The sequence below is a fragment of the Neoarthrinium moseri genome (assembly GCF_022829205.1).
Source record: "Neoarthrinium moseri strain CBS 164.80 chromosome Unknown scaffold1_Wmoseri_CBS_16480, whole genome shotgun sequence".
In the NCBI taxonomy this organism is placed as follows: domain Eukaryota; kingdom Fungi; phylum Ascomycota; class Sordariomycetes; order Amphisphaeriales; family Apiosporaceae; genus Neoarthrinium; species Neoarthrinium moseri.
Genome location: NW_026055115.1, coordinates 811,553 through 838,470, shown reverse-complemented (window position 1 = coordinate 838,470; position 26,918 = coordinate 811,553). Strand labels below are relative to the sequence as shown.

Below are 26,918 nucleotides of genomic sequence, written 5' to 3'. Positions count from 1 at the left end.
ACAAAAAAGCAAACAAGAGCTTCATATTGTATGGGGACTATCAAGCTTCTCACTTTATTTGTGTTGTATCCACACTGATATGAACGACACTATCTCCATGTGATTTCCTATACCCACTGCGAGCTAAAATGCAATTCTTGCTAGAGCGGGCGAATACTATAGTTACGACTATCAATATAATTGCCGGCATACTAGTCGATAAAGGGAATCGCTCGACAAGACATGCGCGCAATGCAGTTACATCGTCGGCAAAGGCACGGCAGTCAGGCTAGACGTATCTCTAGTGACCATGGCCGTCCACACTCATGAGCCTCTTTGATTGGCTTTGCTACACTAGAACCAGAGCACCGCACGGTGTGCGATGACGCTAAGGATTTGCATGGCACTTTGGGAAACACATGGCGACCGCTGATCACCAACACTATTGCTCCCACCCACTGTAAGCGCGCTGCCTATTTTGCGAAGGGGGGTTAGCGCGATGTAAAAGGACCCTGGAGTTGCATGGGGGCTGTGACGATGAGGCGAGCAGCCTCCCGGAAACCTGGTTCTATTATTGGCCCCAAGTGTGGTGCTCGAGCCCAATGCTTGCCAAGGGAAAAGAGAGGGAAAAGAGGGAAAATTCAACCATGCTCCTGCAATGTCCATGCAGGATCCGGATGCTTGGGATGCTCACCCATCCGGATCCTCCTCACGAAAAATATGGCAAGAATTCGCAGAGGATGACGTATTTTCCTCTGGTTGATTGAACGACCGATTGAGTGACTACGTTCTCGGGGAAAACACGATGGACAGTCTTTCGTTTTAGAAGCGTTTGTACCATGTTGCTATCGCGCCAGTGTGCTCAGGGCTGAAGTCACAAACACTGCCGGAGCCGGAACGTATACGAAATCCACATACTCATGCGTTCCTTGTTCAGTCTATCACTGCCCCTGGCAAAACCAAGCCTCTAATTCCAGATTGTGGAGATCTGCAGCGCGCCAGTAATCCAGGGACGAAGGCCATTGGCGGGCGAAGCGGTTTCGCGGTTGAAGGATCAACTGTGCCGCAGGCTAGCAGACGAGCATTTCTTCAGCTCGCCGTGGCACAGGCGGCATCCTGCCCTCGCCGCCCATACAGATCCCCCCCGGCACCCGCAGTAGACCACGGTACTGGCTTACGATGGAGACGAAATGAACCCATGGCTGTCTGTCAAGCGCCCGGGGGGGCTTGGACGGGGTTCGTTGGGCGGACTCGGTAGGATCCGTGGGAAGGAGGAGGAAAGAAATTATGACATTGCCAGGTCAATATCCCCGTCTCTTCCTTCGCTCAACTCTTGCTCCCTCGTAGTAGAGAAAATCACCAAAGTCCACGGGTCCCTGCGTTATGTCATCTTACGACAGGCACTGCACGCCCCGATGATCGGCAGACATGCGGATATGACCATTTGAGTACGCTTCGCTTCATACCAAATTCACGCTTGTCATACTACATAATCAAGGGCTCAAGGCTCGAACTACAAGGCCTCACATCATGGAGAGCCACCGAAGGCATCCGGCCTGGCTGGGCTGGATGTTCTCAGCATTATACGCGACTGGTGTCCACGGAGCCGTGCGTGGGCAATGGTCCGGCAGAACCCTCGGCCCCGATGGGCCGTGGAACGCGCTCGAGGTTACGTTGGGAACCGACCAGTCCGTGACAGTGTACGGAGGCAAGATGTGGGAGTCGTACTTCCTGGGCAACAACTACTGCAAGGCGACGACGACCGGCAGTCAACGATGCTACGCGGCGGAGAAGGGGGCGATATACAACGAAAGACAGGGAACCGGCAGCAGCATGGGGATCTCATTCTCGCCGCCCGACTTCTGGTCTTCGAGTGTCACCACCAATGGCAGCGAAGCTATGCGCTGGGCCGACGATTTATATATCTCCGACGACACATCGCGGTGGGGGGTGGGAGTCATCTCGAACGTGTCAATGGCGGTGCTGAGCGACACACAACTGGTCTACCCCAATGGCAAGTCCTATCCTCTATTCGCGGGCTGTATGTCGTTCGGCGCTGGGCCTAGAGGAATCAACCAGACCTTTCAGGTGAGCGCAGGGACCTTGGCCGGCGCCAAGAATGTCAGTCTGGTCGCTGGTCAACTGGCCAGTCACAGCAAGATCGACTCGAACTCCTTCGGCATGCACATGGGCACGGGTGCGACGCCAGCTGTCCCCGGATCCCTCTGGTACGGTGGATACGACCAGAACAGAGTCCTGGGGGAGGTACTGGCGGTGCCCATCCAGCCTGACTATCTCAAATACAGTGCGGAACTGTCCGACATCTCGATAACTACACTTGCCGGCGATTCGCCGTTCTCGTTCACCTCGAAGACAGGGCTCTTGTCCTCGGGCAACACGACGATAGGAAGTTCACTGGAGGTAGGAATCGAAGCTTGCGTTCCGTACCTCAACCTTCCGAAGAGCACCTGCGATGCCGTCGCAAGCAATCTGCCGGTTACATACGATGCAGGGCTTGGACTGTATATGTGGAACACCGGCTCAAGCGACTATAAGCGTATCGTCACATCGGCGGCGGCGCTCACCTTTAGCTTCCCTGACCCCGATAACAACGCCAGGACCGTCAATATTTCGGTTCCTTTCCGCCATCTGAACCTCACCCTCGAGGAACCTCTTGTGTCCACCCCTACTCCCTACTTCCCGTGCAACGGGGCATCGACAGGCAGCTACTCTCTCGGAAGGGCGTTTCTCCAGGATGCATTTTTCGGTACAAACTTCGAAAATGCAGTAATGTACCTGGCCCAGGGCCCCGGGCCAAATGCCAAGACCGAGAACATTGTTTCGATCCATGGAAATGACACCGTCGCAGCCAGCCATAACGATCTGGTCAAGAGCTGGGATGGCTTCTGGGCTCTTCATGGCGAAACCAACGCCACGTCTCTGAATGGCACGAGTTCTTCGGGCACCGAAGACAGTGGTTCCGGCACAACAGAATCTTCTTCCAAGACGCCGCTCATTGCTGGTCTGGCGGCCGGTCTGGGTGGCGGGGTTGTCTTGATTGCCTTCGCCGCTCTGTTCTTCTTGAGGAGAAGGAAGCGCCAAGAAGCTGAGAAACCAGTCGAGCAACAGCAGTATTATCACGAACAACCGCTGTCGTCGCCGGCGCCGCCACCCGCCGCACAACCTATGAGCTACTACGACCCCAAGTACCAGCAGCAAGCGCCTATGGAGCTGCCGACAGAGGTCAACGCCGCGGAGCTCAGCGGATATCCCACGGCGGAGTTACCAAGCGATCCGCAACAGTACTACCAACATCACACCCCGGATCAGTACAACAATGCGCAGCAGGTGCCACATACCGCCTATAATTCCCAGCAGGGACACGAACACTACAGTCACGGCACACTCAGCAGTGCAGAACCGACGTACAACAGCGCAACCTCAACCTATGTCTCCGGCCAAAGCGAAGCGCAGAGACAAGGTGCTCGGCATGGACCGGGCTCGTGGTAGACAATCAGAATAATCCTTCTTATTTTCCCCAGTTTTTTGGTCATCTTTTGGGATTTCAAGCGAGGCGCGTTGGGGGTGCTTGATATTGACTGGGGCCCCCGGTGTGAATCGAGCAAGGAGCTCGTGGCATGTGTTTTATAGCTTTCAAGGAGAGCACATAGATACCTAGGTAGTCGAAATTCGTACTGGTTTCCTAATCGTCAAGTCGTCCCTCCCATTTCTCCCTCGCCGACTTTCGGTCGCTCTGCATGTTGTCAAAACAATCAAAACAAGCCAACGTCGTAGCGTTTCAAGACACAACTAATGAGAGGCGCTGGGACCGTATGAGGGCCGGCGGCACGTTTTGATTCATGCCACTAAGGCCGCCCTGGATATGGGAATGGGTCCGATGTCAGGAGGGGATAGCACAAAGAAGTAGCAAATCATTCTGTAACAAGAAATCCTGATGTGTGCGCCCTTCAAGAGCTCCCGGAAAGTCGTACCGTGACTTGAGAAAAGGGGCATCTAGAGACGGGAACGGTCCGAAGTTGGGGAGTGGGGTTGGAGTTGGAGTTCAACCATGGGAAATATTAGCCTTGATCTACTAGTTCGTCCGTTCCAGCTGTTCGATTCGCAGCACGGCGGACATGGAATGACGCTGGCACGATTCGGCATAATAGCGGCGGGCGCCAACTGCAGTATTTATTGTTTACCTGGCTGGGGTCCCATTCTCATTCGGCATCTGTCATCGCATCTGGTGTGGAACGGCATGGGACGATGAAACCCCATTGGGCGGCGTGTACACATTGGTAGTTACTGTGTACATAGTAACTCACGTAGGTAGGGGGGGCCGCGGGACCTTGCGAAGAAGTCGGGAATGCAAGAAAGTTGTCGGGGCTTGGCACACTAATTACACAATGCAAATCGTCAGACTCGTTGCGGCTGGTCCAGATGCAGACAGGCCAGACAGGCCAGACGAGAGGGGTGGAATTGCATGCATAATGGGAATGCAAAACGTGACATGAACGACGGACAGCCTAATTTAGGGAGGTGGTCAGCCTCCAGGGCTGTCTTGCCCGTCACGCCTGACGCCTGTGCTGCGAGCACCGACTTTTGACTCAGGAGGTGGTGGTGGTGGTGGTTCACGACCTGCGACGCCCCGTCTGGCGATCTTCCCCCACGGCGCGACGCTGGAGTCTGGACAGGACAAAGCTTGACCCAAAAGGGCTCCTCTTCGACGTCGTCTTCTTCTCCTGATTAATGGAGCACCATACAATACCCTGAGTGCCTGCACCGCTGCGCCCGCATCACATACCGACGTCGCGCGTCGCATCGTCTTCTCCGGCCTCCACACTCCACCCCCTCGGGCCTTATTTCCTTGCCTCTTAGCTCCTTCCCGTCGCTGTGCCCGGCATTTGTTGTTGATCGGATCTGATCTGATCTTCTTCTCTCCTTCTCTCCAGTTATTAATCTTCTGCACATCACTCGCTCGCTCGCCCTCCCTCTCCCTCTCTCTCTCCCATCTCGTTCCCACACGTACATCCTCCGCGCTTCTCTGACCGGGCTTAATATCTCCTCCGCCTCTTCCCCCCTTTGCAAACACAGCGTTGCATTTTAGGGTTTCCTTCTCATCACTCCTTGGCCCAGTTTCCCAATACGTCCTTCTTCCTCCAAAGTCTAAATCCAAGCCTCACGATACTAGCCGTGTGGCTTACTTGGGAGTTCCCCAAACGCACGCCCGCACCGCCCAGGACAGCGGCAATCAATCGCAGACACGTCGATCCCATCCATCTTATGTGGGAGCTCTGCCGCCAGCTTCGACACCGCTGCAAATCGGGCCGTGACCCAGACAGACCCCGCTGGCCTTGGTCCGTCGACGACTCTACCACTACTGTACAACCACCGACACCTACTCGACACACCCGTGGATGATCAGCGTCCTCATTTCTTAGAGACATACCATACTTTTTTAATTGCCAAGACACCGACTCTCACGGCGACCACTCAGACTCCGGCAGTTCGAGCCTGGTCCGACACGATCCGCGTCGCTAATAATTAATACACAACCACCCTCGACGCTGGCCACCCCTTTCCGTCCGGTCCTGACCACGCCCACGGCGCTTCTCTTCCGTCCGACATGGCCGAAACAGCGAGTCCACCTGCCACCGAGTTGCGTCCCTCGTCAGCCACCAAGATCCCGGGGCGAGGTGCGAGAATCACGATCCCTACGAACGCCGCCGCCTTGTCCTCCAGCGTAACAAGTCGCTTGCGACACCAGCTGGGACTGACGACCCCGAGCCCCGTCAATCAGAATGGCAGCTTCGAATTTGACCGGGTGATCAAGTCCGGGTATGTGCAGAAGCGCACCCAGAAGACAAAAGTGAGTGGTTCCGAGAATCGAAGTTGAGACTGAGCCAGAAGCTGATCACGTTCCTGATCCAGGCCTGGAAGACGGTATACCTCGTACTACGGCCGAACGCGTTATCTATCTACAAGTCGGACAAGGAAAGCAAACTGCGGCACAAGATCTACCTCTCCGACCTGTCGGCCGTGACTCTCCTCAAGGACCCGAAACAAAAGCGCCATAATCTGTTTGGCCTGTTCTCCCCGGCGAGGAACTTCCACTTTCAAGCACCGAGCGCCAAGGATGCGCAGGAATGGATTGAGCTCATCAGGCAGGACGCGAGGATAGAAGAAGAGGAGGAAGACATGTTCCTGGCAAGCCCCATCGTACGCCGGCAATCGTATGCTGCCGTTGGTGTGCTGGGGAACAATACGTCTGGAGTCCTCAAGGACACATCCTTGGACCATGAGAGGCTCGCGTCGAGTTCACCAGAGCCTGTCGAATCCCTGCCGCCGAAACCGATGTCCTCCTCATCGGCAAGACGGCCCTCACAACTGGACTCGTCGGGCTTCTCCAGCAATGACTTTGTCTCGCACTCTGACTTCTCCGATTCCGAAGCTCCACGGGTTGGTGCTTCCTTCGAGAATCTTGCCGTTCGGTCTCCGTCCACTTCTGGACAGCTTCGGCCAGTGCTCGGGGGCCGGAACTTGAGCCAACTCAGCGGACTGAACATGGAAAACGACCCTGACCGAGTTGTCTGGCAAGGGTGGCTGCAGTTGCTAAAGACGAAGCGCGGCGTTAGACAGTGGAAGAACTGCTGGGCTGTGCTACGACCACGCAACCTGATCCTATACAAAGACGAGTCGGAGTATACAGCTGCATTCATCATGGCACTCTCGACTGTCGTGAACGTGGTGGACATCGATCCCGTCAACAAGAATAAGCTGCACTGCATGCAGATTATTACGGACGAGAAGAGCTACCGCTTTTGTGCCCACGACGAGGAGGCTCTGGTGCAGTGCTTAGGTGCCTTTAAGAGCTTGCTCTCCAGGCGGAAAGATCTCGAAGCTCGGCATACTGCCGCCGCCGCCACTACTGCTGCCGCTGCTGGTGGAAATGCTGCATCTTCTCCATCATGAGCAACATGCTAAGCCGCAAGGCAGATTACAAGAATTGATACCCCGGAGTTTGGTCAGGTTGGAGCGTCAATTTTACGACGCCCACCTGTATTGGAAGGCTTGTTGAATTTTGGGAGGATCGAGTAGCTTGAAGGCTAGGGATAGCGGTACACAGCTCATGCATCACGATCTCGACGACTCGAAAGCATAGAAGCATACAACGTGCCTTGGTGTTCGATTACCACATCGGTCAATATTTGATACTATATATCAGTGCCCTGTCTCTCACACATTTGTCCAGAAAGAAAGACTGCCATAACCGGGGCTTTGCAGAGTGTGAATTACCGGGTTGCTCCGAGGCTGTCGCGCTGCTTGTTGCTGAATGACCTGCTGTGTTCGGTTCAACGGCAACTCATGCGCCTACTCGCAGTGTGCATCTGGGGTATTGTCTAGTCACGCTGCTAGTCCCGAAATGGATCGATCCCATGCCTCCACGGCGGCTTTGTTGAGGTTAGAGTATTCTGAGTCGTTCCATTAGTCTAGAAGGATAAGTATGCCGGAGATGAGAATAAGGGCGTCGCGTGAAGATATGTCGACGGTAACACGCCCAGCTCGGCCGGACTCTGATCAGTTATCAACGACTTGAGGCACTATTGTCAGGGGTATCTCATCTGACTGCCAATGGGAGCTCTGAACAGCTGTTTTCTGTGGCTGCACCTCGGGGATGCGCTGTGGCGTCTACCCCACAACGGCGGCAGATCGTACTCTGCCAAGCTTTTGCAACTCCCTTGATTTTCCTCTTCGGGCCTGATGAGAGCCAGGGGAGGCACCTAGACCACACACCAATCCGACTTCACTCGACCAGGTCCCGTGCAACTCGCCCAATCACATGTCCCAGTCATGCGTTCGCCTTCTGGTACCCCTACTCTTCGGCGGAGAGCTGCTGCTGCATCTTGATTTCGCTCCAGTAACCCCACAGCCACTTCCTCCTGTTGTATCATGCTGATTCGCGGGCCCCATGAAACACCCTGACGGGGCATCATATCAGATGGGGACCTGGACCTTCGATAATGCTGAAATGAGATGCGGAGTTCGAGTGGGCGGGAAAGAATGCTCCTTTGCCCGCCAAGTGCCTTATCATGGTACACCACAGGAGACCAAGCAGTCTTGACCTGCTGCAATACCTGGGGCCCCTATGGGCGGATGGTCAAGAAACAATTGTAATTGGCTATATGTGCCGGCACACGCCATGACATCAACATGTATGCGATGTCCGCCCAGAGTCGAACCAGCCCAATACCCTGTGTTTTCTGGCTGTCGCTCTTGTCATCCGATCTGTTCGAGCTGCCCGCTTGACCTAGTCCGTTGCCACACATCTGCAGCAGACCCTGAGCCTGCCCAGGGTTCGTGCCGAGTATTCATTCGAATCAATAAAAGGGTGCTGGGAGGCTGCTTGTGCTTCCCCAGGGTGCCGCATTTACTTTCTTTGATTTATTATCTTTAATACCAAAGTGAACTCGTATACGGCGTCCCGTCGCCGGCGCCACGGCCGCATTCGCTTTCACGACCTACATATCCCCGAGCTGCTCGTTAATAATTGTCCTAATTCGCCCTTCGCTTTACTAGTGTAATTCACCATGAAGCTCGCCTCCTTCATGGGAGCTTCGAGCCTCGCGCTTGGAGCTCTCGCCCAGCAACTCCCTCTCAAGACAGACAGCAGATGGATTCTGGACGATGCTGGAAATCGGGTCAAGTTTCGCTGCATCAACTGGGCCGGCCATATGGAGACCAATATCCCGGAGGGCCTGCACAAGCAGTCTATCGACACCATCGCCGACTTAATTCAGGCACAGGGGTTTAATTGTGTTCGACTCACGTATTCTATCGATCATGCCTTGAACCCGGGAGTCACAGTCAAGGATTCCTTCACGGCCGCTGCGGGCGCTTCGGGCATTGCAGTCGAGACGTTGAACGACATGTATTCTCAGGTCGTCGAGAAGAATCCGTTCACTGAGACAGGGACCACCCAGGATGTCTTTAGTGCCGTTATCAAGGCACTTTGGGACAGAAAAATCATGACTGTTCTTGACAACCATGTCAGCAAAGCGAGTTGGTGCTGTAAGTCAATCTTGTCTCGCCCACCTTCACATGCATAGTGCCTAACATGACATAGGCAACCTGGATGATGGCAACGGCTGGTGGGATAAAGCCCTAGCCTATGTTGAGTCTAACAGCCGCTTTTTCAACACAGACAACTGGCTCAATGGCCTCTCCGCCATGGCGACCTGGGCGACGAGCCAGCCAGGCGTGGTGGCCATGTCGCTGCGCAACGAGCTGCGCCCGTTTCCCGTCCTGCAGGACTTCAACGGCCACGCAGACTGGTACAACTACGTGCGGCAGGGCGGCGAGCGGGTGCACGAGGCCAACCCGGACGTGCTGATCATCGCCGGCGGCTCGCAGTCGGCGACGGACCTGTCCTTCATCCGGGTCGAGAACCTCGACTACGGCGCGTGGGCCGGCAAGCACGTGTGGGAGATGCACGCGTACAGCTTCACCGTGACGTTCCCGCGCCTGTTCGACAGCTGCGACGTCGTGCAGGCCGAGTACGGCGCCCTCGACGGCTTCCTGCTCGAGCAGGGCCAGCCCTGGACCGCGCCGCTCTTCGTCTCCGAGTTCGGCGTCGGCCTGACGGGCGGGCCCAACGACGGCCTCGGCGACGCCGACAAGAAGTACTTTGACTGCATCAAGGAGTGGCTCGGCGGCAACGACGCCGACTGGGCCCTGTGGGCCGTCCAGGGCTCCTACTACATCCGCGAGGGCGCCGCCGACGTCGAGGAGACCTGGGGCCTGCTCAATGCGAACTGGGACGGCTTGCGGAATGAGGCCTTCTTGCCCATGATGGCGGATCTGTTCAAGGTGACGCAGGGTCCTTGAATGCTGTGTGAAGGCGGAAAGGGGGAGGGGTAGCTTGATGTTGGTGTATTATCGAACGGAGATTTGTGGAACGGTCTTCTGGTGCGTTATATCAACTCTCAATGCTAATGATACCCACATAGTAGTCAGATACTATCTGGCTACATTGAAACATCTATATAGTTTTCTATTTGGCCTGCGTCAATCCTAGTCGTTTGGCGAGAGTTTGACGCTGAGTCGCTGTTCCCATCGTTAAATGGTGGTGAATGGAAGTTGCGTTGGACATTAGAGACGTGGGACTTCCACTACACAGAACCATGAATCAACATCTGATTGAAGGTCTACATTGCGATAACGAGGGGATGTAGTTGGTGCGTTCTAAGAGCCCCTGATGCTCCTCGCCTTCTAACCCTATGTACTTATATAACAGTCAAGGTTTAGCCCCAGTTTTCCAAACCTTAGCCCAACGCCTAGTATCCCTGTCCTAGTCCTGCCTATACTCGGTTCAAGAGTCCGCCCCAACCTCATACCTGGCCACCTTTGTGGCTCCGAATTTCAAACAGCGAGCTGGACCTCTGGCACCCCTTTGAAATTGACCCAACGGCTGGAAATCCAAACCGCGAGCGTGATGCAGGGTGGTACCCTGAGGAGGACGACGAGGTCGTACTTGTCCAATAAGGCAAAGGCTTTGACGAAGACAAATGACAGCAATGCCGTAGTCACGATAAAGCTAGGTTTTCCTAAGCCGAGTTTTGTGTCATGGCGGAAGGACTCTACTTACGAATCAATGCGTCCTGCCCTCGTATATCTCTTGACGAGCATGTTGAGGTGAAAGATAGTCGGCAGCACCCAAGTCATTACCAGGCAGAGAGCACTTTCAAAGCGTCAAAGGAACTTCTTACATATTATTAGAGACATGAACCTACACCCATAGCCGCACTGGCCTTGATTTTTGTTCCACAACGCAGGAGGCGGTGACGAGAGCACTGCAAATCAGCGCGGTTACTATCGTCAGCGGATTTCTCCGGCAAGCCAAGGCGATGGTGATCAAGCCGAGCCGCAGGCTTTCGATGACAACCGTGGGTAAGGATTGGGCGATCATGGGGCGTACGGCTTCCGGGAACGAGGGCTGGTTTTCAATGGTGCTGGCGGAAGACAGTTGAAGTGAAAGCTGTGGCTGACCCCCTGTCTGTTGGCATGGCTCGAGTGCTACGGTCACCTGAGGTAACCATGCTTTCCAAAGAAGTAGTATGGTCATCAAATGAGACATATTTAGGAGACGGTATGATCTGTTTCTTGGTAAGGAATTCAGCAAAGGTCCCGGAAAACTGAAAACGTGCCATACTCCGCGATTATAAGCACTTTCCCATGGGGAGACGGGACATCAACAAGGTATTTCTACTGTGTACCGCATGGTTCCACAAATCCGCAGTTCAGCGTCAAAGGTTGATGAGTCCTCCCTCCAGTGATAAAATCCCTGTGATCCATAACCCATCTTTCCCATTGTCTAGAACTCCATGATTGGTTGCGAAACTTTGTTGGAGGGTGTAGTGGGGGAGCCAATCCATCTTGTCAGCTCTGAACTAGGATGTGATCTACTCACCACCACAGTGATCTGCACAGCATAGAAGTGATCTACCCAGCATGCGATGCCCTGGTCCATGCCTATACCTCTACAAAGCAGCACCTGTCGGAGTGCAAATTCGATTACGAGCCGTGATAATGAGACTAGAACTGTCTAAGTCCAAATCCTAGGATACAAGACTCAGTGGCCAAAGCAAAGGAGCTGCACCAGAATGTTACTACTCCGAAATCTGGTTGCATTTGTGGATGCGTGTTTTCATGGACGATCTCCTGATTCAGACCAAGTCATGGACAGATGGCGGACTTCGCTCGAGTTCTCTGTTTTCTCTCTACTTGCATTCCAATAGCCTAGCTGGCTTGTGAGGATAGTCAAAATGGGCACATATGCTGAGGGCTGGCCACCTTAATGGGGCAAGTCGCCTCACGAAAACCCGACCATCTGCTTCGCGGAAAGCCTTGTCGGAACACGATCGGCATACGCCATAGTCATTGGATGAACTATGATCTACCGCACTGCAGTGCAATCCGGTAGCACCTCCCAGGCGTACCGACATCCACACGCATTCCTGGTCGTGGATTTCGAAGCCTCTGGCGACTGCATGGCCATGGAAATGAAGAAGGCACCAGGCACAGTGGAGTGGTCCGGTAGAAAAGTCATTCTGAATGTGAAAGCCTCAAGCGAATGGGACTCCAATTATAATGAAGCGCAGCTGACTTTTGTTTAGTCAAACAAAGATCAATCCGTAGACTTAGCATTACGGAGACTAGCCGGGATATACGTGCAGGGGTTTTGCGTTTTGACCAAAATATGTAGAACCCCCGGACCTGAAGCGTGTTAGCAAGATGCGATGGGGGCAAAACCAACATTCTAGAAGTAGCTACAGATAATACAGTATGGGGCATGAATCCTATGTTTGGCAGGTAGCTGCCCGATATTTGACCCCAAACTCTGACGTACAAGAGTTGTAAAGAAACAAATGAAGTTTGGGTGAAGAACAAATTCCGAATTGATTATCTCCGTGCAAAGGCTCCAGAGTCACATGGTAGATACGCTTTATGTTGCCTTTGGAAGCTGTTCGAACTCATATCTACAGTTTGTGAGTAAGTGGTAGGTCATGGTTCTGGAATTCACTGTACGAAAAGCATAATGCATAGTCCCTTCGTATCCTAGGCAAATGTACGTGTAAGGGTTATATTCATATTATAGCCTCTTCAGCGCAGGACTACACTCAAGTTGTTTTACTTTGTGGAATCCAGATAGTGTCTTAGATACCAATGTGTAATCAATCAAATCCCGACTATCCATAGGAATCGGTGTCGTTTCCTCGGCCGAGTAAGATTGATTAAGCCTCACAAGATCCTTGCACTGATCCTCAAGGGCTGATCGCAATATTAATCTCAGCTCCTGCCTTGGTCTCGGATTTTGTCCATTGGGTTGCTATCCATATACCCAAGGTAACGCAAGGAGGCACCCGCAAGAGAACGGCGAGGCCATAAGAGTCTAGCAATGCGAATGCTTTGATGAACACGAAGGACAGTAGCACTGCACGCACAGTAAACCTAAGTCCCTCTTGAGTCACATAGGCCTCAAACAACTAGAAGTGTCACTTACGACTCGGAGGTGTTGTTTCTCCTGAACTCTCTGAATAGTCGACGCAATGGGTATATCAGTATAACTGCCCAGGATATCGTGAAGCACATTCCCCTGATACGATCAGTCTATTGACCAGTGGACAAAGAGAATTGATAAAGAGACCTACAGCCACAAAATAAGGGTGATAGAATTCTGCTCTACCAAACACGATACTACAACTTGTCCAGTGCAGAGGAGGCCAAGAAGGATGGCGACGACGTTCTTCCGGCATACTCCCCCAAGAAGACTTATGCGATGCCAGAGACTAACCATGAGACTTGAACACATCTGAAGAGTAACGGGAAACGGATGTAGTTCAATGCCTGCGCGAAAGAGGGTTATTTGTAGTACAGGCCGTACTGCGACCTGGTCTGGCTGGGGAATGTCTTGTTGCTGATCCATCTCGAGAATAACAACTAGGCCGACGTATAGCGATGCAAGCTTTGATCGAATCGAATCAGCATACACGATACCTGTACCCGTAAGTAAATAATTACAGGTAGAACTGCCTGAGAATGAGTTTGAAAGGACATGGATAGTACCTTCGGTTCGACCTTACTAGGTCCAGAGGGGGTGGACTTTGTGCTTTACCACCTACTGCTTATAGGTGGTTCGCTGAAGATCTAGATTTTTGATTGACTTCGGACGAAAAATCAAGAACTGAGTCAACGAATGCGATTTTATCAGAAAAGCTCGGGGCATATAAGTGCTTTGTAGTTTGAAGGCATGGGCTCTGGTGCAAGGGCAGGTAATAGATTTAGTCGGCGCCAAGAGTCTCGGTATTGTCGGGTGCTAGGCACTAGGGAAAGAAACAGCTTGCTTAGACGCGATACTCGTCACAGCCCTATATGGAACAGGTCTCAGCTTAGCTCACTACTCAAAACTGGACGTTCGCACGTGAGTGGTCGGGAATGCTCGAAGTCTACAGCAAGTATTTTGCCTCCTACATGCACAAGATCCCTGTTTTGATTTACGATGCTGACAGCTACTGCGTCTGATACGATCCAACCTACCAATGCAGGCCATTCCTCCCAACCTGCGCAGAGGTAGGGAAAATGGGATTAATGTCCTTATTCGTCCCGTCTCTCGGCGGAAGAAGCAGTACGCAGCCTTCAGTGGCAAGAGTCAAGGAGTGTTTGGTCGTGTAAGCGCGCATTTCTCTTGATAAGTCGACTCTACTAAACTAAAAAGTTTCCTCGCGCAGGTAGGATCGCTTGCATCAGGCTTAGAGGGGGTGCATCCAAGGCTTTTTCTTGGACGCCACACGCATCCAGCAGATATCTGCTGGATATAGAAACTCAAGCGAGCTTCGACTGCACCGAAGTCTACTTTGATACAATAAACTCCGAGGAGCAGAAGCCAAGGTTGCATGCGAAGAAAGGAATGAGACACTTCCAAGGCATGATATTTGCCCTCCAGCGACGCCGTCTACCGCCAATGCGATGTGTGGTGTTTCTGCACATTGCAGGCAGGGACGTGGGCCCCAAAGTCGGGCTTCGGGGCACGCATGCAGTTTAGTACACTAGGAGTTAGGTCGGTGATTGAGAGCCACGCTCTTTTAGCCCATATACACACCAGGCTTATTGTATTTTGCCCAACAGGCTCGCGCCGTGGGGCTGGTTTAGGGCCTTTTGCCTCTTACGGACATGTAGAGAGCAGCCAGCCCAGCCCTCTGCGAGCGGCCAGCCCTACGTGAGCATTTTGTTCCATTTGCCCACTGTCGTAGGTGCATTGCCCAAAATGGAAATTCGTAAATGAGCTTAGCCCACTCACCTAAAAGCGGCGACTCGTAAATCCCGTCGCTTCGGCCGTTGGCAGCCTACCGAGACCGCGGCAGATACTGGTGGACCTGTCAGCATTGCATAGCCCATCTCAGATTCGATTCTGCACGCGCATCCCTGACGACTGCCTTCGCCAATCTGGGTCTTTATCATGATATTACGTGATGGATGGGCTGCATCAGTTGATCGAGAGGGTCGGTTATCAACCTGTGAACCCTACCCATTCCTCGAAATGCCTCGCCTCGGCTGCGCGGGTTGTGACCTACTTGCGCAGAAGCGGACATTGCTGCAGCCCGGGTGCCCTCCCGATCCCCGCCAACTTCCTACAGATTTACTTTACCGACTCTTACAAGACTGTTCGTTCCAGGCGAACGTGAAGGTTATGATGCTTTGAAAATTTTTCTATCGGCATGTTCCCATGAGAAGAACATGTAGATAGATGTATTATCCACCTACCCCCTTAAGCCTTGGCTTAGGAGTCAGTCTCATTGGAAGATGGTTCGTTCTGGCGCATGATAAAATCTGCTCGACATACTATGTGAAGTCTATGGCTTTACATGCTTCCGCCGGCCTAGATCATGGTGACCCTACTCTAGCCCAAAGTATGCATCATTAAATTGCCCCATATCGGCGTCTGTGGTGGTATCAAAGAACAGGTCGTCGAAAGTATTGTCGCTGACGCCGCCAGTATCGCCGAGACTCAAGTCCAGATTCATGCTGTCCATATTTCCGCCACCAACAGCGCCTAGATCGTACATTGAATCCATGTTGGTGTCTGTAGCTGTCGTCTCGGGCTCTTTCTCCTGAGCTGGCACTGGAGCATCTGCGGGTGCGCTGGTAGATGCGGTTCCTTCGTTCAGGTTGTCCATCGATAACAGGTCGGAAGTCCCGTCGCCGGTTGTGAAGGCACTCAAATCGAAGTCCTGCATAGGTGCTGGAGGCGCAACCTGCGAAGGGGCATCAGAAGCAGGTGCCAATGTGAACTCCATGTTTGTGAAGTTAAGCTCGCCGCCGGTCATGTCGGCCGTTGCGGCTCCGCTCGTCGGCGGCAGAGTCAGCGTGGCATCGAGGGTGCTATCCTGAGCAGCCTGTGCAGCAGGAGGTTGCTGATTCGGGGTTGGTGCTTTCTGGGCTGAAGAACCGAGAGCTGTAGGTTGCGGAGGGACTTGTGGTGCTGGCACGGGGGTGATTCTGGTGGTGGCCGACGCAGGCTGCGGGGACTGCTTGATAGAAGGACTAGCATGCGGCCCAGTTCCGGCTCCGGCCTCAGTTCCAGGTTTCGCAGCATCAGCTGTCACTTGTGGTGAGGCTGTTGGGGGCTTCTCGTTTGACGTCAAGTCGACGACATCGCCGGATAGACCCATGCCCATGTCAGGGAAGGGCTGCCTCTTGATTTCATCCTGGGGTTCTGTAAAAATGGCGTTCGAGTTTACCGTGTGAGCAGCAGCCGACGGCATGTCCATCATCACGGCTGCCGGCCGTCGGGGCTCGTCCATCATCGGAGCAGGTGGAGCCACGGGTGACGGGACAGGGGAAGGTGCGCGAGCTGCTTGCAGCTTCTCTAGGTCCCGCGACAGCACTGCCTTGGCTCTGGTCTAGTGGTCGTTAGCATTTTCACTTGGGGATTACAAGAGAATTTGTTGGCTTTACTATCTCGCTCTCCAGATCGTCTAGAGCGTAGTGATACGACTTCAATATCTCAGGCATCTTTGAGCGACCCAGGGGCATTGGGCCATTAGCATTCTGGATGCCATCTTTCTGCGACTGCTTGAGAGCCTTCCCTGTTTGCACAAGCTTGGAATATCAGTACTCAGCATGGTGCTTGGGCTCCAATGGACGTACGACTTCGTTGAACATGGCCTGAAGCACATCTAACGGGTCTTTCAGCGCTCCGGTAGCCATCGTGGGTGTCTTGCGGAAGCCGCAGACAGGTTGCAGGGGAGGTCAAAGAAGGCGCGAGACGGGTTTTCGACGGGTACGAACTACGTCAAATGGGCTACTGGCTACCAATATGGAGTCGAACACGATGGTGATGCCCAGGCTGACAGAGGCGGCCGGCTGAGGCTGAAGGCAAGCTTGCCATCGATTGGGGTGAAGTCAGAATAAGTTTAGTTAGGCCGCACGGGCGGGAGTGGCCCTAGCTGCGAGCCCACTGGGCCCCATGTGCGCTACCAGGATCGGCGGGACTGGCCCCACGTCGCAGTCTCCCGAATCTACGGCGCCAGCGCCCCTTACGCTACATTCCTAGACCTAGCCTTTGAAGTTACTTTCCTACAGTAATGCACTGGACCCTTGGGCCCTACCAGGATAAGCATCGTGGGGCCTGCCTATCCGTCCGTCTGTCATCTGAAGATTGGAGTTAGATCTTGCAGGGCCGAAAAAGACACGTCAACCAAGCATTCGGGTATGCGCTAGATGAGACACAGGATCTACAGCAACACTGTTCTGGAATGAACCGCCACGAGCACAGATTTTCGTAGGGAAAGATCTACAAGCAGCTTAACCCCAAGTTGACGAATATAGTCCTGAAGCCAGTTCATCCGCAGCCAGTGCCTTCGCTATGCGTTCAACGAGACCTCGCTGCTTCAGCATACTTGCGCAGCCAGTAGCCCTATCTTCTCAATGCGAGGTGGCCATGTTTTTTGAAATTTGTTGACAACGAATGTGCTCAACTACGTTAGCCTGCTTCGCGATCACTCAATCTGACCCATGAACCACACGAGACTGCATACTCGGTGATTGAAGGGTTGTCGCTTGCGACTCGGCAAACCCCTCTCCGCTGTCCAGGGGACTTGCCAAGCGGGCGAACCTATCGCGCTCTACGGATACATGCACCATGTCTTCCCTGGGGCTTCGAACTGATGCGAGATTGCACCTGTGTATGGCTCGACGGCGGGCGATGCAGGAATTATAGCATTATAAATGTCCAATCGAACTTGAGCGGTGTGGATTGCGGAGACGGAACTAAATTGGCCGAAAGCAAAGCGGCCGGTGAAGACATTCAGAAATTGATTCTCTGTTAGTATTAGACTTGGCTTGTTTGCGAGCCCACACTTGTGGTAACTGAGATTGCCTGAAGATATCCCATGAAGCTTCCCTCACGCCAAGGACAGATCTAGTTGCCGCTACCCGAGTACGACGTGAACCTGACACACGAACTTCACAGGCTTTACTTATAACGAGCTTGCATCTATCCATGCTGCCGCTTGACCATGGACCACACGATAGGCATTGGGTCTTCCAAACACGTGCCAAGACAGGATCCCATGTTCTTGGACGCATCACCCATCTCATGGACCATCAGAGAAGCCACATGTAAGCGGTCGAGGTGCTGTCGATTATGCATCGCTCATCGTACAGATGGTAACATACTCCGTGCAGCCGGACCGAGTTGCGTCTTGAATGTTACGTGAAGAGTTTAAAAGTCGGGGCACTAGACACGTGGGGGCTGATGACATCCAGCCAGAGACGCCCTCTACCGGGTGGCTGTCGTCTAAGTTAGAGAGGCTTGTCCACACTGCGCAGGCAACTGCAAAATGCACAACAAGTGCCAGGATGGAATGCCAACCTCAACTCTCTCGAGCAGAACCGAAAGAAGGAATGCATTGTGTCGGGCGTTACCTAATGATCGTTACCATGGTCACTCAAGCCATTCTGGGCGTTGAGGTCTCATCCCATCTCATAGGCACCCGAACACTTGCATTCCCCACAGTTCCAAGGTCCGCTCCCACAGCTGCGGCCAACGCTAAAAAGGCACCAGACCCCTTATTGGACCCCTTCCCGCTTCCCAGGCCGGAGTGTGCTGGTTGGCTGGAGGCTGGAGCAGCGCCTGTGGTGATTCTGAGGGGCCTGAGGGGCCTGAGGGGAGACGGGCAGACGGGGGGCACCATCCCCCAATCCCCCCATGGATCCCAAGCAAGACACGGCGCGCGGAGAGGAAGCTCGCTTGGCGCCCGTTGATCAAAGGAAAAAAAACCCCAAGCCGCCATCTTCCATTGCGCGACAGCAGAGCCCCGTTTGCCCTTCCTCTCCTCCCCATCTTCCGCATCGGTAGACTGAATCACGCATCGCCGGTGACTTTGTGCGTCGAAAAATCGGGGGACTCCTCCAGAGGCAGTTTCCTTTTTTTCTTCCCTATTGTGTCCTTTGGTCGTCTTCTCCAGTCAAACCCACACATTGTTGTCGTCCTTGTCGTCGTCGTTTCCTGTCTGCTTCGTTGCTGCTGCTGCTGCTGCTGCTACTGCTGCTTCTCACGGCCGTCTGATCGCTATCTCTCTCGTCTGCGTGGCCCGGCTCCAGCAACTCTCCTGCCCCGTCTTCTCTCTCCTAGAGCGCTCAGTTCGGTCGAGTCCAGTCAGATCGCATACTCTCGGCGTCGGCGTCATCTTCCATCATTTGTGGTGTCGTGGCGCTTAGAGACTCAGTTGGCTCGCGCATCCATCTCTCCTCGTCTGCCTCATCTCGTCTCGTCTCGTCTCGTCTCGTCTCGCGCGCGCGCAACCCCGTCTATTCGTCCATCTTCTCTGCTCTGCGCTACCAAGTACACGACGGTGAATTGCGGCCACGACGTTACGATTTCCTGAGCTTTCCGGCAGCTGAATCTCCATTCACCTGCCCATCTCTTGAACGGTCTAGACGGCGATAAGATACCCAATCTTATCCAGCTCATTTAATCCATCCTCCCGCCCCACCGCAACGTTGGGTCGGACCAAGGTCGCAGAAGCTGCGATTGCCTCTGTTTTCCTCCCCAGACTTGCACTTGGATTCACCAACCGCGGCCACCTGGAGGCCCAGTTCGACGTTTCTGTTACTGTTTGCGACCAAGTTTGATTGGTCCCCCGACTCCTGTGTTCTGTCTGCCAGACTGTCGCTTTGCGCCTGGCTCCGAGCGACGCACCTCTCCTCCCAGCTCAACCCATCCACGCCGCTCCCCACTCACCGCAACCGCACCCTCGACCCGTCGTCTCCCATCCTCATCACCGCACACCATCGACATGGCTGACAACGGCCCTCCCTCGGCCACCGGCCAGCTGCCCCCGCCGCCGCAGCCGAACGCTGGCGCTCCGGGCTTCGACAACAGCCAGAACGGCCAGGCGAACCCCTCGCACATGCCGCCGCCGCCCTTGCACATTCCGCAGAACAACAACCCGATCCCTACCGCCATCACCTCCCCCCTCTCCGGCGACCAGGGCGGCATGATGTCCCCTACCAGTGGCGGCCCCTTTCCCCGTCGCATGGCGCCCGAGCCTAACAAGCGGGCGCTCTACGTCGGCGGGCTCGACCCTCGCGTGACCGAGGAGGTCTTGCGCCAGATCTTCGAGACCACTGGCCACGTCCAGAACGTCAAGATCATCCCCGACAAGAACGTGAGTCCCAAAAACGCGTGGCCTGTCACCTGCCCACTTACTGATTGATGTTCCAAAGCAAAAGGGGTATAACTATGGATTCATTGAGTATGACGATCCCGGTGCTGCTGAGCGTGCGTTGCAGACGCTGAACGGCCGCCGTGTCCACCAAGCCGTATGTACCTCACTCCGCTCACAGCCGCAGACCGAAGCAGCCGAAGACTTGCTCACCTTTCTTTTGCCCGCAGGAGATCCGAGTGAACTGGGCCTACCAGTCCAACACGACGAATAAGGAGGACACCTCTGGCCACTTTCACATCTTTGTCGGCGACCTGTCCAACGAGGTCAACGATGAAGTCCTTCTGCAGGCTTTCTCTGCCTTCGGCACCATCTCTGAGGCCCGTGTCATGTGGGATATGAAGACCGGCCGTTCCCGAGGCTACGGCTTTGTTGCCTTCCGCGACCGCGCCGACGCCGAGAAGGCGCTTAGCTCCATGGACGGCGAGTGGTTGGGTTCTCGAGCCATTCGATGCAACTGGGCCAACCAGAAGGGACAGCCCTCGATTGCTCAGCAGCAGGCCATGGCCGCCATGGGAATGACCCCGACCACTCCCTATGGCCACCATCACTTCCCCACGCACGGTATCCAGAGCTATGACATGATTGTAGCCCAGACCCCTGCGTGGCAGACCACTTGCTACGTCGGAAACTTGACTCCTTACACCACCCAGAACGACCTGGTTCCCCTCTTCTCCAACTTCGGCTACGTCGCAGAGTCGAGAATGCAGGCAGACCGAGGATTCGCCTTCATCAAGATGGACTCGCACGAGAATGCTGCAATGGCCATCTGTCAACTTAACGGGTATCAGGTGAATGGCAGACCTCTCAAGTGCAGCGTGAGTTAAAACCCCTACCCAAACCTTGACTTTTGTACTCTTACTCACGCCAACCGACAGTGGGGCAAGGACAAGACTCCCAATTCCGCTACTAGCGGTTTCGACCCTTCTCAGCAGGCTTACAGCCCTCAGAGCGCTCACGCTCCTGGTGGCTACCCCGGCACTCCTTCGACCTACTTCCCTCAGTATGGCGGTAAGTCGTACCCTGCGCGCCTTAGTTATATAGTTGCTAATAGTAGAATAGGTCAATACGGTGGTCAGCCGCAGCAGGGCTATGCTGGCCCTCCTGCGCAGTCCCCTGCCGGCTACAACCATCAACCCATGGGCTATCCTACCGGCCCACCCAGCGCCGGAGGTTACGGTCGTGGCCAGCAGCCTCCTAACCCGCAATGGACTTCGCCTCCTCCTCAGGGACAGAACTTTAACAACGGTTTCACCGGCTACCAAGGATAATTGGACTTCTCGGCGTTGGAGCAATTTGATACATTTTCCCGCTTCGATTTATCATGCATGCCGACTTGGGAGATTTTGACATGAAGGAGGAAGGAAAAGTCTGAGAGATCGTGTCTTATACCTTGACGAATGCCACGACAGCCTTGCTGATCGTGAGAGATCAAGGCCACCATGTTGGGCTCAATTGTGCTGAGGGATCCATTTCTCTAGCTTCGTATCTGACGTCTCATTTTTTCGTCTTCCTTTTGTGTTTTCTGATCGATGTGGTTGTGATGGCATACAAGGCTCTTTGTATTTGCGTGATTGTCTCATTTTCGAGCCTCGTTCTTCAAAAGTTTGGGCTAGTCAAGTTGTTCCTTATTTGATACCTCCCTGCATGTGCGGGTACAGCCGATACGAAGTTACGTCAGAATCCTATGTTCTCCTTGCTCTGCATTTGCCCTTTCTGTACAACCTTGTTCAAGAGGACATGTTTCCTTCTCCGGGGGGATTATTATTCACTACAAGGCAGGACAGGGTCCGCCGGTTGTTTTTTTCCTGAAGAGGCGGATTCGTCGTACACGGCAGGGTCTCAGGCGCGGTGGAATGTGGCAGGCAGTAGCTGAAGCCATTCTCATAGAGATCAAGGAAGCATGCCTAGGCAGGGTTGAAACCTGTCTAGTACACCGTGTAAAACGCCACTCTATGACAAACTCTGCAAGCTTGTGATAAACCCACGAAGTCGAATACTTCGACAGTGCGGGTGTGGGGCATGAACTACTTGAACGATCGAATAGCATGTGTTGGATCTTTGAATTATAGATCTACCTTATCCGTGATATTTGCGTTGTCTTCATAAAGCAGCCTCATGGAAAGACGCTCGTCCAAAGCTGTCAGAAGAACTCTATGTCATCTGTACGCTTATCTCCTTCTCAGGTTGTTCTGCGGTGCTCCTAATTTTCTCTAGACTGGTAGACGCTTGAGCGTTCGATCCTATTCTGCTCGCCTTTTGCAGTTGAGCATTCTTCACTTCTCCTGTCTATCATCGACCTGCTCGCAACGGCGTGTGTAGTTGTCATTGTTGTGTCGGAATTCCGTTCAGCTGTCGTGTCCTGGGAGACTTGTGCTGGCTACGCATGGTCCTTTTTGGCTACTGAAATGGCTGGCACCACTGTCTAGTTCGTGTTGTTCGTAGAGGCTTGCTGCCTTGACATAGCCGAACTTGCTAGCCGGTAAACCGTGCGTACTTCTTGGCACTCCCGACCGCTGAGTGTAGATGTTTTCTTCGTTATCCCTATTACTGAGTCCTAGCCGACCGCGAAGAAGAGGTCCAAGTGTAGGGGCGCAGCCGGCAATGATGCCAATATTGAGTTCGACACTATAATGATGTCAGCCTCGACTCGAATTGCTAGAGGGAGCTCAAGTGAAAAGTGCACGCACAATGCAAAGAAAGAAATGAAGTTGTTGCTTGTCTACTATTAGCCTTGCCCCCCAGAGAAAGTCGGTTACGTAGTCTCTTCTCTTACTATGTCTGATCAGGATTCGATCTGAAAATAGTCTGGCACGCTGCTTTCGCAATTCCGCAGCAGCCCGCACTGCATTGAAAAGTTAGCCGACCTCGAGCAATGAAAGACCATCGTACAGAACAGACTCACATGTATCCCAAGCCCATTATATAAATCAAGTAGTATCGTAGTTTTCGCCGCAGCTGAAGTGTTGAGATGACGGAGATCGGAAGGGTGGCAAAGATGAAGTCCGTCAGGACGTTGGAGCCTGTGTCCCAAGCTGTTGGTGAGATCTTAGAGAAGCAGATATATAAAGGCTGACCGACATGAGTTGAAGTAGGCAAAGAAAACCCAGAGGTTTCTGTCGAAGCAGGTACTCGGGATTCTCCTATCCCAAAAACCTGCAAGCGGAGTGCAGTATAAGAAAGCGCTTAGAAGAGCCATGATTGTGTACGCCACGACGAATCCTATAAAATGCGTGAGTGAGGCCATCAGCCTGACATAAAAAGGCGTCGACGGCACCTATAGTTACCAAGATCACTCTTGGGTGCCAGCCGATGGGAATCAGTCTGAGAAGCGAGACTCCGATGGAGATCTTGACGCAGGCTATGCCGACAAGAGTTGATGTCACCAACTGTAAGAAATTCATCTTGAAGAATATCGTGATCTCATCTTGCGATAGTGTATCGATATGCCTGCCCAGCCCACCTCGAGTCCCCATGACTATGAGAACCACTAGCCCGCCGCCGAACCCTAGAGCCTGTCTGAGTTAGATGGGTTCCTTTCCAAAAACGTCTCGTACAATGTTTGAAAGAGTCAAGATACTCACTCCGGCGCAGACCATGAACGCATCGTCTATCCCAAATTCCCTGATTTTGAAGAGTCGCGTATAGACACGCAACGCAACAAAGACGATGGCCAGAAGATGCAACACAGCATAGATGCTCATCATCCACAGAAGACGGCTCTCGACTGCCCGCTCCGGGTCAATCTGATCCGGGAAAAGAGCGCCATTGACTTGGCCAGCAGTGGACATGATGTTGGTAAGATACTGTACGGGATTTGACAACGGTCATAACGGCAACGAGATGGGACGCTGCTGTTAGTTATATTGCCATTCGCATCGCAATTTAGTCGAAGTCTCGTCCTGAGTAGCTGCATGAGCTCAAAGCATCGCATCCGGGAAACTGGGTCGGCGTTACCCCTGGTTCGCACATGGCCTATTCCATGTAGGTGAGCGTACGGCTGGGGCCTTGGGACTCTACACCATCAAACATGGTCAGTTTACCACAGACAGCTCTCCCAGGTAAGACCAAAAAATCCCACATGACCTTCGCTTGTGCAACACGGTGAAGAGCTTTGCCTTTCTTTACGCCAAGGACTATAGCCGCAACATCCCATTATGCTGTTGTAAAAGTCACTGTGGCCACAAAATAATAAGAGGGGGTATACATCGAGCGGTTTGTTGACCCTGAAGAATCAACCATTCGGCGAACGGGCCAAGCGGTCTGCAATCCGTACAGTCTCTATAAGCTGCGTACAGATCAGCTTTCTGACAGAAGTCTCCAGACCGTAGTACCTGGCATTGTGGACCTCGGCCCAGGATCTGACCCATTCCATTGCAGGGTTCTGTCAAAAGTTTCGGGCGAAGAGTGGGAATATGGCAAGAATCAAGGCGATGATGACCTTCCTTGTAGGCTGTGGATCACGAAAGCCATCGTTTTCTAGCATATTTCCTAGAAATAACTAAGATAACCACAAGCAGCCCAACGGCCTAGCTTGTTCCACTCGCATTTATTGAATATCGTACTAGATTCGAGTCCTTGGTTCCAAATTACCATCACGCCGAACCTGGCGGTAGTTTCTAGGGTTGCTCGCTCAGGTGACCATTATCGGAATATTCCCGGAATGATGGCCGCAAAGACTGGGTCGGTTCCAGCCTGTCGGGTTCATTTGGAGCGCTGTTTGTGGTTATCTATACCGTGCCGCATCCACATGAAAATCCGCAGGGCCAGTAATGTTGCCCAGGTGGCCTTCGTTGAAAAGAGAAAGTGGAAGAGAAAAGGTCAAAAGTAGCCTGTGGGTTCTATCTCCCGCGACATCACACTGCAATAGATATGGGCCCAGTGTTCTCATTGAAGTCAGGATTGGCGCAGAGGTCCGAAGTATATCAAGTTTGTGCCAATCAGCGTCTGCTGCAATAATGCTTCTTGGCGGACAAGGCCCCTAGCGGAGTCTCCACAACATATGGAGAACTATAGATGCAAGAAGAGATGGCCTGTCGTGGAACGGGTGGCGGGTGCAGGTTCCGCGGGCTTGCTCTCTTTAAAAAAAGCCGTGCTGGGGAGAAATTCCCTGTGAAGTGTGTCTATGGTTTATGTTGACTTGGTCACCTTCTTTCGTCGTGCTGCTGCATTGGTCTGAGGGTGCCACATTCTTAAGATGCAAGTGTCAGGAGTACTCGGCTCGCTGAGCTTCTTGAGTGGCTCAATCATCGCTGGTGCTAACGTTACGCCTGATATGCTCCACCGAGATGCCAACGAGGTCATGGGCAATCTCCAGAGTGAAGCAATCCAGGCCTTGTTACAGAGCACGTTCAGGACTGATCCAACGTGCTCTATCGAAAAGGCTCAAGTACGCAGAGATTGGTGAGTACACTTTTTTTCTGTATAGCGTTCTGATTAGCAGCGTTCTTACGCCGAATAGGGAGTTCATGAGCAAAGACGAAAGGAAGAACTATGTTCAGGCAGTCCGATGTATGTTTTCTTCGCGATCCAAACTCACCGAATTCGGCTGGCCGACGAAGAATCGTTATGATGATTTTGTCGGTGTCCACATCAATATGACGACTACCATCCACAACACTGGCAACTTCTTGGGCTATCACAGGTACCTCCTACACACATATGAAACAGCCCTCCGCGACGAGTGTGGCTATAAAGGTTACACACCGGTAAAGAGTGAACCACGTCTATCAGACCGCTTTCTCTTGACTAATAAGCATTTAGTACTGGAATTGGTTCAAATATAGGGACGACGTCACAAAGTCGCCAGTCTTTGACGGCAGCGAGACGAGCTTGGGGGGCGACGGGGAGTTCTTCTGGCACAACGGCACCCTCGCAGGTATCCTAAAAATCCCACTGCCTAGCGGTAAAGGGGGTGGCTGCATGAAGAGTGGCCCATTCAAGGGCCAGGACGTCCACATGGGGCCGATGGCAAGCGTATTTCCAGGGTTCCCGACGGTCAGCGGTATATTCATCGAGAATACGCATTGCATTCGTCGAGATCTGAACAGCTATGCATCCACAAACTACAGTAAGCAAACTGCCGTTCAAGCACTGCCTCCACTTCTGTCTTCACAGATTTACCTAGCAAATTATTCCCGAAAGGCTGGCGACTAACGATGGCCGAAGTGCAAACATACCATTTGCTCAATCTCACGGTGGGAGAGGCTTCGAAGAGCATCAAACTGTTCCAGGAAGAGCTTCAGGGCGGGCGCTATCCCGGCCACCTTGGTCTCCATGCCGCGGGGCACTTCACGCTCGGAGGCGACGGGACGGATCTGTTCTCTTCTCCGAACGACCCGGCCTTCTGGCTTCATCATGCGCAGCTTGATCGGCTCTGGTGGATATGGCAGGCGCTGCATCCGGCCGAGGCTGGCGATATTGACGGGACCATCACTATGAACAACAACCCTCCAAGCCGTCTTGCTACGATTGACGATGCTCTGGACACCAAGGGCTTGTCTCCACTGGTGGCTTTGAAAGAAGTGTTCAACACGCTTGGAGAAGGGCCCCTTTGTTATATATATGCGTGAGCACCTCTGGGAGTAGTGACAACAAAGTCTATCGTTTATAGCAGTTGTAGCTTTGACTGTTCACGGTGGAATTTTCAAGGTG

The 26,918-nt window shown here is 53.3% G+C and overlaps 7 protein-coding genes across 7 annotated transcripts; 5 read left to right on the top strand and 2 right to left on the bottom strand.

Moving 5' to 3' along the window:
• Positions 1–1,509: 1,509 nt before the first annotated feature.
• On the top strand, positions 1,510–3,489 carry JN550_000256 (uncharacterized protein; the record flags this gene model as incomplete). The annotated part of the gene is made up of 1 exon (XM_049313878.1): positions 1,510–3,489. The coding sequence occupies one exon, from the start codon at positions 1,510–1,512 to the stop codon at positions 3,487–3,489; it is 1,980 nt and encodes a 659-aa protein (XP_049177545.1).
• A 2,116-nt stretch (positions 3,490–5,605) lies between these two features.
• JN550_000255 (uncharacterized protein) lies at positions 5,606–6,951 on the top strand (the record flags this gene model as incomplete). The annotated part of the gene is made up of 2 exons (XM_049313867.1): positions 5,606–5,848; positions 5,911–6,951. 2 exons carry the CDS (start codon positions 5,606–5,608, stop codon positions 6,949–6,951), a joined length of 1,284 nt encoding a protein of 427 aa, XP_049177544.1.
• Positions 6,952–8,567: 1,616 nt separating this feature from the next.
• JN550_000254 (uncharacterized protein) lies at positions 8,568–9,864 on the top strand (the record flags this gene model as incomplete). The annotated part of the gene is made up of 2 exons (XM_049313856.1): positions 8,568–9,048; positions 9,104–9,864. 2 exons carry the CDS (start codon positions 8,568–8,570, stop codon positions 9,862–9,864), a joined length of 1,242 nt encoding a protein of 413 aa, XP_049177543.1.
• Positions 9,865–15,428: 5,564 nt separating this feature from the next.
• JN550_000253 (uncharacterized protein) lies at positions 15,429–16,743 on the bottom strand (the record flags this gene model as incomplete). The annotated part of the gene is made up of 3 exons (XM_049313845.1): positions 15,429–16,436; positions 16,492–16,635; positions 16,684–16,743. The coding sequence occupies 3 exons, from the start codon at positions 16,741–16,743 to the stop codon at positions 15,429–15,431; spliced, it is 1,212 nt and encodes a 403-aa protein (XP_049177542.1).
• A 3,092-nt stretch (positions 16,744–19,835) lies between these two features.
• JN550_000252 (uncharacterized protein) lies at positions 19,836–21,535 on the top strand (the record flags this gene model as incomplete). The annotated part of the gene is made up of 5 exons (XM_049313834.1): positions 19,836–20,207; positions 20,266–20,361; positions 20,435–21,082; positions 21,143–21,275; positions 21,327–21,535. The coding sequence occupies 5 exons, from the start codon at positions 19,836–19,838 to the stop codon at positions 21,533–21,535; spliced, it is 1,458 nt and encodes a 485-aa protein (XP_049177541.1).
• Positions 21,536–22,612: 1,077 nt separating this feature from the next.
• Positions 22,613–24,055, bottom strand: JN550_000251 (uncharacterized protein; the record flags this gene model as incomplete). The annotated part of the gene is made up of 6 exons (XM_049313823.1): positions 22,613–22,892; positions 23,041–23,109; positions 23,170–23,287; positions 23,346–23,486; positions 23,542–23,779; positions 23,849–24,055. 6 exons carry the CDS (start codon positions 24,053–24,055, stop codon positions 22,613–22,615), a joined length of 1,053 nt encoding a protein of 350 aa, XP_049177540.1.
• A 1,406-nt stretch (positions 24,056–25,461) lies between these two features.
• Positions 25,462–26,836, top strand: JN550_000250 (uncharacterized protein; the record flags this gene model as incomplete). Its single annotated transcript, XM_049313812.1, has 4 exons — positions 25,462–25,667; positions 25,726–25,972; positions 26,028–26,334; positions 26,433–26,836. The coding sequence occupies 4 exons, from the start codon at positions 25,462–25,464 to the stop codon at positions 26,834–26,836; spliced, it is 1,164 nt and encodes a 387-aa protein (XP_049177539.1).
• Positions 26,837–26,918: the final 82 nt, after the last annotated feature.